The 15,159-nt window shown below is 30.6% G+C and overlaps 2 protein-coding genes across 3 annotated transcripts; one reads left to right on the top strand and one right to left on the bottom strand.

Annotated features, from left to right (window-relative positions):
• The first annotated feature begins 5,866 nt into the window (after nt 1-5,866).
• Nucleotides 5,867-6,612, top strand: LOC107022921 (protein FANTASTIC FOUR 1-like). The gene has a single exon (XM_015223489.2). The coding sequence runs from the start codon at nt 5,960-5,962 to the stop codon at nt 6,563-6,565; it is 606 nt and encodes a 201-aa protein (XP_015078975.1). The 5' UTR covers nt 5,867-5,959; the 3' UTR covers nt 6,566-6,612.
• A 3,818-nt stretch (nt 6,613-10,430) lies between these two features.
• On the bottom strand, nt 10,431-14,098 carry LOC107021605. 2 transcript variants are annotated; one of them, XM_015222295.2, is made up of 6 exons: nt 13,946-14,098; nt 13,630-13,758; nt 13,208-13,333; nt 11,972-12,226; nt 11,714-11,878; nt 10,431-11,011 (listed from the first exon to the last, which is right to left on the bottom strand). In XM_015222295.2, the coding sequence occupies exons 1-6, from the start codon at nt 13,988-13,990 to the stop codon at nt 10,730-10,732; spliced, it is 1,002 nt and encodes a 333-aa protein (XP_015077781.1). In that variant the 5' UTR covers nt 13,991-14,098; the 3' UTR covers nt 10,431-10,729. The 2 variants fall into 2 exon arrangements, with proteins under 2 accessions (XP_015077781.1, XP_015077782.1); XM_015222296.2 differs by having other exon boundaries at nt 13,208-13,330.
• Between the last annotated feature and the right edge of the window lie 1,061 nt (nt 14,099-15,159).

The following is a 15,159-nucleotide window of genomic DNA, read 5'->3' as shown; positions in this document are numbered from 1 at the left end:
AATGAACATGTTAAACATTTTTCATCATGTTACTACTAGTACACATTACCCAAGGAACTCATTGGTGAAAATTCAAAAAAAGAATTAAAATCAGTTCATAATCACCAAATTAGTTAAGAACTCAATTTCTTGAAAAAATGCCACTTGCCAATCAAAATATCAAGTTTTGATATTAAAATCCATAGAAATGAAATTTTAGGGCCACAAAAGCTTTACCCAAATGATTTTAGCACAAGAAATATCTTCAAAATCGCCTGAAATAGTTTTACAATACTCAACAATGAAAACTGAGGCTTAAACCCCCCAAAATAGCAGGCATAAATCCCTCTCTATTGTTGCAAAAACAAACTTTGATTCGCAACAGTGAACCCCGGATAAAATCCAACCTTCCCGAACAAACCTTTGTTTTCGCTAAAGTGACCGCAAATTGAAGGTCATGGGACCCGACCCCTTATGAACGCGGCGCTGGCTTCGCTTAAGCGAGTCATTGCTCGTTAAAACAATGTACACATACACTAGAAAATATTCGTCATCGCTCGTTAAAAATAGTGCATACATACACCAGAAAAACAGCCAACTCAAAACTTATCGAAATAACCTTTGAGATTCATTCGGAATTTCGTACACACAAATCTTATATGCTAATTGACTAAACTCGATGTTCTGGATTCAAAGGTGAAACACAAATCAAAGGTCTTCTTGACCTAAAATTTGTGGAACTCACAAGAAATGAACATAACGCCTAAAAACGTCAAATCAATCAAAATTCCGTACAAACAAATCATATATGCTAATTGACTAAACTCAACGTTCTAAAATTTGTGAAACTCACCAGAAATGAACGTAATGCCTAAAAAGGCCAAATCAAACTTGGAACCTATGAAAATACAACCAAAACCTTACTTAGGCCTAAAATTATTTCCCGAATCCAAGGGATACACGAAATTGTGATCCGAGAATCTGAAACCCAAATATTGACCAGAGTCAATCCAAAGGTTAAAATCTCAACAATTTTCAACTTAGTTACTCAAATCCTCAAAAAGACTCCAAAAGAAAATCAAAAATTTACTTAGACCAATTCTCACGTTTCGAAATTGATGGAGTCGATATATATCCATTTCGAGAGTCAAAATTCAAAAGACACCAAAAACCATTTTAAGCAACTTTAGACGTTCAAACTTAAAACTTACAAAATTCACAATTTTTTACTCAGATATCAAAACCAACTTTCAAAACTTAATTAGAATTGACTCAGGATCAACATGGGGAGGGGGTAAACTATAAATTTATGAAAATATCCAAAAATGAACAGTCGGGTCTGTAGGCATTGAAGTTTTATTGATAAATCCGTATTAAATTTGGGTTAAATTTTAAATCATCATACGTTGACCAAGTCAAATTACTGGTTGATAAAGTCGAATTAATATCTAAGTCAAAATTGTATGACTTAAATCAAGTCCAAATCACTTGGGTCAGTCCATTAAGTTGACAAGATGAGCCCAACTCATGATCTTCAGGCCCAGGGGTAAAAAATTGCTCAGACCAAAATACCCCTAAAGCCCTATATTAAGCCTATATAAAGAGGTCTTCTTCTGACCAAAAGACACAAATATATACATACAAAAATACATAGTTGCTCTTCAGTAGTGATCTGCAAGTCCTAGTGATCTGCAAGTCTTCCGCATACAAAGAAGTCTTCGCTCCAAGTGTTGAGCCGCAAGTATTCCATCAAATCAAGATCATTCGTGAAGAGAAAAATCAGAGGATTACATCTTTTATTAAAGATTTCTTAAAGATTGTAACCTTTGCAATAATCCAAATTCAAATATTATTGTTTGCTTGCTATTTTTTCTTTCCTTTTTGCTGTTTTTCAGGAACGAAACTTTAGACGCATACAAATATTTGTGTCTTTTATTTGTATGTGTCTAAAGTTTCGTTCCTGAAAAACAGCAAACAAGAAAGAAAAAATAGCAAGCAAACATTAATATTTGAATTTGAATTTTATGTGAATGTTACAAACTTTATGAAATCGTTAATAGAAGATGTAATTCTCTGATTTTTCTCTTCATGAATGATCTTGATTTGATGGAATACTTGCGGCTCAACATTTGAAGCGAAGACTTTTTTATACGCGGAAGACTTGCAGATCATCACTGAAGAGTAACTATGTATTTTTGTATGTATATATTTGTGTCTTTTAGTCAGAAGAAGACCTCTTTATAGGCTTAATTCAGGGCTTTATGAGTATTTTGGTCTGAGCAATTTTTTTTACCCGAGCCTGAAAAACATGAGTTGGGCTCATCTTATCAACTTAATGGACTGACCCAAGTGATTTGGACTTGATTTAAGTCATACAATTTTGACTTAGATATTAATCCGACTTTATCAACCAGTAATTTGACTTGGTCAATGTATGATGATTTAAGATTTAACCCAAATTTAATACGGATTTATCAATAAAACCTAATTGCCTACAGGTGTCATTACAAAATCGCAATCTAAACTTAATAAAATTGGGTGATAAAACAAAGACGAAAGTAGACAAAGATTGGGATGAGATAACAGAAGAGTGGAAGCCTCGTTTTTTCCTGAATTTTCCTCGAAGTGATTGAGGAAATTGATAAGCTAAATTCGAAAAGTATCTGAAAACTTAACCAAACTCTTTTTTCTTAACTTTCAAAGTGGGTTTAACTTATCAATCTCCTCAATCACTTCAAGGGAGATCCAGGAACCACAAGACTTTTACTCTTCTGTAATCTCATCCCAATCTTGAGTTATACACAATTTGTCCACTTTGGTCTTCATTTTATCATCCAAGAGGTTGTGACAGGAAACTTATTTCAAACAACTCTAGTTTGAGCACAATGATTTTTTTAAAAAAGAAATTATATCATCTTTTTTGGAAGAATAATAGTCAGGGCAACTATAGAAAAGTTTTAAAAAATACTCTGATAAAAAATTTATTTTGAAAACTAAATAAACTTCAATTTATTTTTATGCAGAGACAAATATGTAAAGCAAAAATTGAAATTGAATAACCTAAAATGCTTTTGCATTAGGTGGCTAAGATTGAGGACAAATTTGATACTTTTAAAGGGAGACATATATTTTTAGGAATTTTTTATAAAGTGACATCTAAAAACATGATTTTAAAGTATATATACACTATTGATGATCTATAGGATATAAATATCTCTCTAATATGTGAATAGCATGAGCAACTTTTAATTTAGGAAAAATTTTATATAATGAAAAACTAATAAATCAAATTAAATGTTATAATCATACTTTAATTTTATTGTACCCAGTAGCAAACTTTTTGTCAGTCACCTCTCTCCCTTAAACTCTCGCTCGTCACTCTCCCTCTCTCGCTCGCTCCCTCTCACTTTTATACAAACACAAGTGTATAAAATGTGTTTATATTTGTATAAAGCGAGAAAAAATTGTATATATACATATATTTTCGTTCCCCTCCCTCGCCACTCTCCAAGATCTCGCTCGCCACCCTCGCCTCTATCGCTTATACAAACAGAAACGAAATGTATAAATTGTGTTTCTGTTTGTATAAAGTGAGAGAAAATTGTATATACACTTGCAAATATATATATCTTCATCATATACACTATAATTATACAATATAAATATTCTCCTGTTCAATTTTCTTTTGTCTTTCTCTGTTTCTCGTTTTATGCATACACAAATTATACAATTGAGTTGTATACAACAGCTTTCTTTTGTAATGTATAGTGAATTATACAATTGGTTTCTTTGTATATGTATAGCCAATTATACATATTTATGTTTGCTATGGAGCGCAATTATGAAAACTTTGCTATAGTTTTATCTACCCCTTTTCGGCCTACGTGGCACTAGTTTGAAAAAAAAGTCAATCAGCATTGGACGCACAAGATAGTGCCACGTAGGTTGAAAAGGGGTAGAAAATTATTAATAAAATAAGTTTAGGGAGGTAATAGAACCTTAGTATAGTAGAAGTGTGTCTCTGAGATTTCGGGCATAGGTTGAGGGGGTACTTGTGCATTATCCCAAAAAGTAAACTCTGCCCTCAACTTTGAACAATCATCAAATCCGCCCTTTATCGTATGCATTGTCTATTTTATCTATGTTATACGACACACACACACACACATTTATATATATATATATATATACACATAATATCTTTTTAAAATATTCGAAATAGCTTTAGTAGTGACTTTATGTTTTTTCTCAAATATGTATATATATACATATTTGAGAAAAGACATAAAGTCACTACTAAAGCTATTTTGAATTTTTTTAAAAGATATCAACTTTGCAATCATGCTATTATGCCATAAAATAATTATAAACTGATATTATTATATCATTTTTCGATCAATCCCAAATTTTAAGAAGTAAGTATGTTCACACCAATCATTATATACTCACCCTTTTTCACAAAAAATGGTCTAGTTTGACTTGACACGGAGTTTAAGAAAATAAAGAAGACTTTTGATCAAGTGGTAATAAATCATAATTATGTTAAATGTACAAAATTACCCTTTAATCTGTGGGTTTAAACATGTTACATGAAAAGTTGTTACAAAAAAAAAAAAAGAGGTCATTCTTTTTGAAACAAACTAAAAAGGAAAGGAGATCATTCTTTTTGAAACGGAGGTAGTATATATATCGATAAAAATAATTATAATAAAATACGTAATATTTCATTTTCTATTTTTTTTATGAGTTGAAGTAAGATATACATTTGCTATTAAAAAATCTTATTAGAAAAAGAACGTGTTGAAAAGAAAATGAATAATATATTTATTTGGAAAATGAGCATTTTGACCCACTAAATAATAGTAAGACCATTTTTGGACCAAAGTATTGATGAATAGGGCATTTTTTGGATCAAACTATAAATGAAGGACATTTTTGTTCCTTACACATATTTTAAGAACATTTTTGACCATTTTCCCTCAGAACAATAATATTCTTATGTTCGTTATTTGAAATATAATATGCATTAAGCGTTTGTATATCTATATATTTGTATAATTTTGTCTTTCTCCACTTTCTGATTCCATTCATTTCATATTACTTGACCGTTCTTGGTATGACATTCCTTAAATTTTTTTTAATTATAAGTGTAATTTATTAAACTAACTTTATTAACAATGCATTGAAATTTTAAATTTGACTACTACTACTTTAGTAATTATTTAATATTACAGATATATAGATATAAAAGAATATCAAAAAATTCTTGTATTCTTAAATTACAATTCAAAATCTAAAAAAGATATAATCTTTGAAAATTTGACCTTAATTAAATTAGTTATTTTTTATTTTCTACATCAAATTATATTCATACTTCTATTATTTATTGTTCTTTTTATTTATTAAATTTTCAACTTTTCACGAATTTCATTTCTTAATTATTACTCCTTAAAATACATCTCGATTCTGAATTAGCATATACACACTTATTATCGATTAAAAATAAATATTTTTAGCTAACTCAATATCAAAACGTATTTTAATATAAATAGAGTGTTGGTTTAGATGGTAAAGAAAATGAAAAAAAAAATAACATTTCAAATAATTCTAGCCTCCCACTTTTCTTTAAACTTTTTCTTGTTCCTTTCCTCATTATAAAATATGTGGTAGAATAGAAGGTTGAATATTTCTAGTGGCATAAATACTTTTTGCTCCACCTCTTCCAAATTATTTTTAAAAGAAATTATCGTATAATTCAACTGAATTTAATATTTTATTTTTTTTTATAATTTTATAATTTTAAAAATATCGCAACAAATTAAATGATAAAATTTTAAAAATCGGATCTAAAAAGTTTCTATTCTAAATCTGCGATAGACCCGCCCCTCCAAGTGGTACCTTCTCACTCCTATAAATTCCTCTGTTTTTCCCCTGTTTTTGCTCTGTTTTTTTTTACTACAACAACAATAAAACTTGCACCATGTCTCAAAATCTTGAAGATGTGAATAGTTGGAGCTTTATACAAATCCTCAACAATCCTTCTACTTATCATCATCAAATCGATTATAAAAAAGACGATAACGACGTCTACATTCATCCCTCTACGAAGCTATCTTCTCTCGTCATGAGCACGAAAAGCTTGGAGATGTGTACGGAGAGCTTAGGGAACGAGACGGGTTGTTATTTCAACGAAAGCATGGAGGAAAGGGATATTGCTCGTAGCGTTCAACGATCAAAATGTAGAGAATTCAAGAAAAGAATTAAAAGAACGATGAATTTCCCACCTCCGCTGACTTCAATCAGCGGAAGTGAGAGGGTTAGAATAAGATCTCACCGTGAAGGTGGTCGTTTAGTGTTAAGAGTTGTAAGCATAAATGCTTGCAACTCTTATTTCAAAGCTGAGCGTGCTAATGGCACGCTCACGCTTTCGTGGCGAAATAATAAAGTTGCACAAATGGATGAAGAGGCAAATAGTTGTAGACAATTAACAAGTGAAATTGGGATACCAAGAAGGTGTAAAGAAAAAAGTGGAAGTAGAATTAAAGGGATTTCAAGTTGGGGCCAATTTTGGGTGGCCATTTTCTAAAATAATACTTATATTACAATGGTGATGTTCCATTTATTTTGCGTGTAATTATTTCTTGTTATTATATTATGATAATGATGTTCGATTCATTTTGCGTGTAATTATTCTTTTTTCATATAAAAGAATGTATTTCAACTTTTCATTGGTGATAAATTACAATTCTTACAATATTCAATATTTATTTTGAAACTCGGATTGAGCTGAATTTACACCATGCCATAATCCTTGTTTATATGATTAATTACAATTCTAAGAACAACTTGATTTATGAATACGGAGTGTGCTCGTAGTAGAAAATTCAGAACTTAGATGTTGTGAAATTTAAATTGAGAAACTATATAAACCTCAAAATGCATATCTAATTTTATTTGTACATACTTTTAACAAATATATACAAGCTTTGAATCTAAAATTATTCATTACGTTAAATCTGTTAATTCATTATTTAATTTATTACTAAATGTATAAAAAGGATTTTGGTTTAATTTTTTTCTATTCGATGTTCAATATCTAAAGACGTAATTAATCTGATTTCATCCACCGCAAAACTCATTTTTAAGGATGGCACTCCCAATTTTATTTTGGTGGAAAATTTTAGTTTATCTCATCAATTTTAAAGGGTCAAATTCATCCTATAATTGTTGCATGTGTTAATCATTTAAAAAGGAAAAAGTTCTTGCCACAACAAGTGGCTACTTCCTTGTCAAAAATTCAATAATATCTTGCCTAGTTAATATTATCTGTCTTTTATAATTTATACATTTTTTTTAAAAAAGATATATTTTTTTTACTTAATTTAACTCTACTAATTTATTTACATGATCTATCAACTAGATTAGATAGTGCTAGTTGCTCCTTGAAGTATATGTTGCTCAGTTTTTTAAAAAAATTCAACGGATACGTGTCGAATTTATCAAAAATAGTGTATTTTTGAAGAAGACGGGTGCGGCATCAAAAGTGAAGAGCCCGAGCAACTAAGAATAAAGCATGCCAAATTCTAATTAAAAAAATTAAAATTATTCAAAAATGTCAACCTTGAAATGTAACTTCTTCTTATTTAACTTGAAATATAACTATGTATTCTTTTCTTATGTTTTTACTATATTTTTAGATATAACTTTTTGATTAAGGAAATTCAGTTAAATTTTATTGTCAGTATATTGTTAGTTCTTTATGATAGGGTAAAGTTTGTGTACAAATTACTTTCTTTAGATCTTATTTAATTGAATTTCACTGCATATATTGTTGTATGTCGCTAGTGGTGTATCATGTACAATAAAGAATTGACAGTTGAACATCTTTCATCAGAAAATTATATTATGTATACAAAAAATTGTATCAAATATATAGATTTAAAAAATACTCCCTCTGTTTCAAAAAAGATGGTCTAGTTTGACTTGGAACGGAGTTTTAGAAAAGAAGAAGACTTTTTAATCTTGTGTTTCTAAATTAAAGTTGTATCAAACGTACCAAAATGTCCTTAAATCTTGTGGTCTTTAACATGCCACATGGAAAGTTAAAGTAAAGTGTTGCCAAAAAAGGTTAGGGGTCATTCTTTCTGAAACAGACTAAAAAAGAAATAGGATCATTCTTTTTAAAACGGAGGGAGTAGAAAAGAACAAAACTATGTCTAATTATTAGATTTATACAAAATTATCCTTCGTCCACCTATCAAGCAATACATCTGACATTATTTTTTTGGCTCTACTATTAACGTTATGGTGAAAGTGATAAAAGAATACTTTTCGACCAACACAAAAAATATAACGATTGGGAAATTGACTCAAAAGAAAGCTCGATAAAATAAATATTTTTATGAAGATACGAACTACCCGAAAAAGAAAGAGAGAGATAGAACAAAAAGATACCTAATTATTGGTTGGGTTTATTTGGTCCCAATCACATCAACTTGACAAAGGTGTCCATAGAACAACCTTACCAACAGACAGAAACATACATAGGAAACAAAATATATATATATGTGGATAAGTTTTATGGATGACTAGATTTTATTTAAGTTGTTAAAATATGCTAGGTCAAGAAAATTACAAAGTAAGAAAAAAAAATAAGTTAATATTTTCCTTGGCTAGAATGGATGTTGAAAGAAAAAAAGAAATTAAAAGCTTGAAAAGAAAGAAACCATAAGAATAAGTTTGATTGGTTCCTCATTAGTGTCATAGATTTATTGTTCTCAAAAAGTTGAATTGAATCTTTAATTTTATTTTTATATAATAATCTTCTTGTCCATATATGATATATCTAGTTAAATGATAAAAGTTTTGTGTCATTTTCTCAAAATGGATAAGGCACAATATAGTGTTTGGGCTAAATCAATTCAAGCATATTATATGATTTTAGCAAAAAATTCACATCATTAAAGGAATTATCACATTTGTAGGCGAAACATATAGATAAAATCTTAATTTAGCCTTAAAATAATAATTAATTGCTTTAATTTTGAATATACATATCTAGAACATTAGATGTTCACGAGATATAGTAAGAACAAATTGAAGTATTTAATTTTCAATAGAGATCAAAGATATCTAGATATGCACTATCAACGTTATAGTGCTTATTTGCAAAATTAAACCAAAATTTGAGTATTTATTTATGTGTTATGCATATCAAATTTAACGTTATTAATGTATTTTAAAAAAGTGATTAGAGAAGATATGACATAACTTTAACTTTACTTTTGCAACCCTGCTTCGAAACTTTTATTTTGAGCTAGAAGTTTATGAAAACAACCTCTCTATCTTGTAATAATAATAGATGAAAAATCTATATATATTCAATTTTCTATAGACTACGCATGTAAAATTATACTAAATATGTTATGATATTTAACTAAAATATTTTATGTTAAATATGCAATTTATTCTCTTAGAATCTTAGTAGTAGTATTTATGACTTTTATATTTGAAATTATATATCTTGTAGTGCCATAGTGCAATACTTTTGTCTCTCTCTATATGCACATAATTACATATTTGGAAATCCAAACAATTTCTTGTGGTGTGTGTACTTCTGTAATTAATTATAAAAACACTTTTTGTTGAAGTTCATTTCTCCCCACAAGTGTAACTAAAGCTATACATCATCATTTGATTTTCAAGACTACAACATAAATATAACTAAACCCTAAAAATATTCGATTGTTAAAGCAGAGGTAGAATTTGAAGCTTATAGATTTCAGATTTGAGCCTTTTAGGATTATTTAGTTTTATATTAACAATTTAATTAAAAATATATAGATAATTCAGATCAAAATTATTGAATTGATCGAACATGTACATTAACCTTTAGTTCCGCCTCTAAACTCGATAAATATATATTAACTTTGAAAACGATATAAAATCTCATAAAAAGTTCAAATATATTGCATGTTGTGTGTGTCATCAGTATATATAATTTATCCACTAGCTTTATTTATTTATTTTTATATGAATTCATCAACTTTTATATGGTGAGGTGTTATAGGGACAAGAATACTATGAATAGGACATGAAGAAGATTTGCATTAGAGGGAATTCCCATTCCAATTTGACCTTTTTAGGTAAGTTTGAGGCTGGGAAATTTTTCAATATATAGAAAAAGTAAAATTAAAAAGAAAGCAAAAAAAAAATATAGTTTGTAAAGAAATGAGTAAGGGCCATACATTTGTGTTGAATAATTAAACTACATTTAGTTGATTAATTTTAGCATAAAGTATCTGCTTTTACATCTATACAAGTGATAGCTCTAAGTGTTTACCTCACACTGAAAGCCACAACAACAACATACCATGGGGCACAGAGTCCGACACGACGAGTTGAGGTGTTTAGATGTGCACCGTCATGATATATTAAAAACTAACAAAAAATACAAACTGAAATACGTCACTGTCATGAAACATAGGGAAATTGTATAGATACAAAGTTCATCTTTAAACTATTACAAATATTCCAATCTAGTTATCAAATATCCCAAGGGAAGAAGAAACAGAAAAGGAAGAAGTATATAGGAAACAACAAAATTGTTGTCTTCCATCAACTTGCAACATAGGGTACAATCTTTCTTTTACAATATTTGATATAGGTAAGATTACAACATGGCGTGCAGACTCCACTGGTGCGATTATACTAGGAGTAAAAAACAGTTTTACTCAAATTCACCATTTCTTCATTCATCATCATAGATATCATCAAGGGATTTGGAAATTCCATATAGATCTTTTTCACGTGCTCCGGATACATCATTTGCCTCAGTATGTTCCTCAGGTGAACATGAAATTTCCAATCCCATTCCTCTAAGTAAGCCTTCGTAGGACGCAGAGAGATCTTCTGAGGCCAACTGATGGTACTCAACAAGTTGTCGAAGGCACTGGTTCTCCCTATTCAAGTTTGCATTTTCATTTGCGAGCCTGGATTTTTCAGCTAGAAGTGCCTCCATTTGGAGCCTCACCTAAGCAAATTTATAAGATAAACAGTAGGTTAGATGCAGACATTTTCTAGTAGTAAACAGTTGTTTCATGGTTCAAGTAGTAAACAAATGAGTATACCTACCATATGATACTGTCAGTTTATAGCAAAGTATATTTCAAGCAGTAAACAATTTGTGTAACGTGCTTCAAGTAGTATATAGTTTGAGTGCCACGGTTCAAGTATTGAACGATTTGAGTGTCACATGGTTCAAATAGTAAATCAATTTGACTGTCACATTTAAGCAGCATCACTCTATGTTATCTACCATATGATACTGTCCGTTCATATAACATAATATATATTTTATGTTCTGTCACATTTCACAAGTAGTAAACAACTTGAGTGTCATGGTTCAAGTAGTAAACAACTTGAGTGTCACGCTTCAAGTAGTAAACAATTTAAGCATCACACTTCAAGTAGTAACCAATTTGAGTGTCATGGTTCAAGTATCTACCATATGATACTGTCAGTTTATACAGCAAATTAAATTACATTCTGTTACAGTTCAAGTAGTAAGCAATTCTAGTGTCATGCTTCAAGTAGTAAACAGTTTGACTGTCACACTTCAAGTAGTATCACTCGATGTGATATATTATACTGTCAGTTTATACAACTTAAATCTATTTCACATTTCATTGCAGATCAAGTAGTAAACAATTTGAGCGAGGATGTCAAGTATTACCAGGTCGTCTTCTTCTGGTGGTATCCCAGTGTCAAAGCCATCACGAAGCCTTCTATTCTCCTCCTCCAAAAGAGCAGAATGTTCTTGCATAAAGCGCAAATCTGATCTCACTGATTTCAGTTCTCGAGCTAACGTGGCTGCTTTTGACGCCATGGAAATCGCAAGCTTCACAGAGATAATGTCAAGTTAGCTCGTGAACACAAATGCAGAGGTAATGTAACACCCAAAAAAAATAAACTGAGAGAGACGGGTACCAACATTTTTGGCTTTCTTGAACTTCCCAATATGTTTCAAGACCTGCCCATTTTCTTTTTTGGTATCATCATCTTGTTGTGAATCCTCTGAACATTCGTCCAATTTCCTCTTCAATCCTTTATTTCCTTCTTCAGTCTCTTCTTTTTCTTCATCTCCCTCATGTTTACCTTCCTTTAATTGGTTTTCTCGACTTGCCTTCTCCATTGTGCAATGAAGTATATCTGTCAACGTGGGTGGTTTTGCTAGATCCCTTGCTCCCTGTATGAAAATTACAGGATGCATGATCAATAACTCGATGTATGCACTCGCAAACACAGTTTCAACTTGTATGCTTTCTTTTTCAACTATATCATGCAGTGCATTTATACTCCCAAATACACTTCTTAAACTTCAACAAAATATAGTCGTTATGAATTATTGTATGCCTCAAAATGTTACATTCCAGAAGTGTAAGAGTATCTATGAGCAACATCTTCTTCTAACCTCATCTAGCAATTATTAATGATTAGAAAGCACTATACTGAGTAAAGGACCTCAAATTTATGAATCAAAACTTCTTTTTGACTAATCTATCTTCCTTAAAACAAGAAGTCATTGATAATTCACACCACTAATCCTATATGTACTACATATATGCATATACACTGATTTTAAATCCATAAATGACAATTGACAAACAAGATAGGTGTTTCTTTTATTCCCATCTAGCAAATTATTTATGATTACAACAACACCAACATACCCAGTATAGTCACGCAAAGTGGGCTCTGGGGAGGGTAGAGTGTACACGGACCTTAACTCTACCTTGGGGGTAAGAGAGGTTGTTTCCGATAGACCCTTGACTCAAGGAAAAACAGTCCAAAGCAAGTCCAGAAAGGGAGTAATGGAAGTGAAAGCTACAACATTCTAAACAGTAACTACAACAAAATAGTAATGCTATGACTACTAGAATTGATTGATAGTGAGACACCACACTATGCCACTGATAACCAAAGTACAAGAAACAACAAATAGTAACAGAAATCAAACTAAAGGAAATTGATATTGAGACAACACACTATTACCTACTAATTTACTACCCTACTCCGTGCCCACCAGTTATAATTAACAAACACAAATGCTCATCCAAATTAAGGTAAGAAAACTCAATTTTACAAACCAAAACTGCATCCCAACATTTGAAAAATCATAGATTTAATCCTATATGAGCTTTTGATCAAACATTAAAACAAGGGATACCTGAAGGGCATTTTCCAGATTGTCAGATAACAGTGAAAGAGAGGAAGAAACTGAATCAAATCCTCTTAGTAAAAGCATAGCATCCTCCTTCATCCTCTTCGATCGATTCTCTGCTCCATCGAGCTGCTACAAACCATTTTCAAACTAAATACACAAAAATTGAGACCCAAAAACAAATCTCACTACAACAACAAACCCAGTATTATCCGACTAGTGGAGTCTGTGGAAGGTAGAATGTAAGCACAAGTTACCCCTACCTCATAGGTAGAGAGACTGTTTCTGATACACTCTCGACTCGTGCTAAACCGTTAACATAACAAAACAATAATCGAGGTACAAGGAACAAAATATAGTAGCAAAAAGCAAACTACAATAAAGCTGCCAAAAATCAAATCTTGAATATTAATTTAAGCCCAATTTACCTTGTGAGCAGGGTTGTGATTTTCGCGGTTTTCAAGAAGAGTATCTACCCTACTGCGAAGATTACTCCAGAATCGTTTATCTGATGATGGACTGTAATTCGGTGAAGAACCCATCAAGCTTGGTGAACCCTGAAATGGTGGAAAAATTCAATTTTTATAAAAAAAACAAATCTAAAGCTGCAATCTTTATTGTTGGGTTTTTAATAAAAACAACAATCATGAACAACAACATACAATAATCGAGGCTAAAGAATCAACAGAACTTTTCATAACATAAAAACAAATCTAAAGTTGCAATCTTTAATGAATAAAGTACCTTGTTAAGGGAAGCAGAGGATGAAGATTCTACTGAGATTGTCATTTGAGTTTTCTGGATTTGGAGAGAGAGAGAGTTTTAGAGAGAGAAAATTGAATATGTAACGGCTAGTTTTGAAGGAGCTGATGATGAGGTTGTCTTTAAATAGGAGAGTATACACATATCAACGTTATAAATTGCACAAAGTTGTCTTCTTGCCTTTGCATTTATATTGTTGACTTGTTTTGTAATGGGTTGTTTGGGTAGTACATGGTGGGATTTTTTAAATTTTTTTTTATCTTTGATATGACGTTTGATATCTGTATTTGAATTCGATTAATTCAGATTCTGTTAGAGGATTTTTTCCATACTCAAAACATGAATTCGAGACTTATGGTTAAAGAAGAAGCAACCCAATTCATCGTACCACATTCTTTGACGGTGGTAGGATATCTTATGACTAAGTTTGATATTTAATCTATATTATATTATCAACATAAATTGTGGTGTAGTGCTAGGACTGGCCCACCCTTAATCAACCTGCAGAGCGCGATTCTGATTTAGTCAGTATCTATATATGTTTAGCTCCCGATATAAATCTAATACTAATTTTAATCTTGAGATATTGCATCTTATCTCATTTAACGTGAGATTATTTTATCCCAATTTCTATATGAGATAAACTCTATATGTTTGTTCTCGTTCATCTTGAATTTAAGGTTTGCTACATGTTTGCTCTCATTCAACTTAAATTTAAGGTCTTTCACCTTATTCAACGTGAGATTATTTTATTCCAGTTCTTATGTGAGATAAGCTAGACTCTTGAACTACTTGTTTGTCCTCAATCAACTTGAATTTAAGGTTTTCTGTGTGTTTTGAAGTGTTCATTATGTAAATAAATTCAAAGCAACATATATAATATAATGTCACAAGTAAAATTTGAGAATGGAATATACACAAAACTTACTTTTATCTTTGTGGGTTAGAGATGCTATTTACGATAAACTCGTTTAAAAAAAATATAAAAGAATTTCAAGCATAATAGCAAGACAAGATAACAAGGTACAAAACAAATGTAGAAGAAAATAACAAAAGATAGTAATACACATCCAAGATATATTTTGATGCAATTTTTTTTTTAAAAATATTTATATCACGTAAATTGAAACAAATATTATTAACCTTATTTAAGTGTACATAATTGGAACAAATATAGTAGAACCCCCCCCCACCCC

The sequence above is a fragment of the Solanum pennellii genome, chromosome 6, assembly GCF_001406875.1.
Source record: "Solanum pennellii chromosome 6, SPENNV200".
NCBI classification, from domain to species: Eukaryota; Viridiplantae; Streptophyta; class Magnoliopsida; order Solanales; family Solanaceae; genus Solanum; species Solanum pennellii.
Note: the sequence above shows the minus strand (reverse complement) of the source record. Positions and strands in the feature narration are given on the sequence as shown.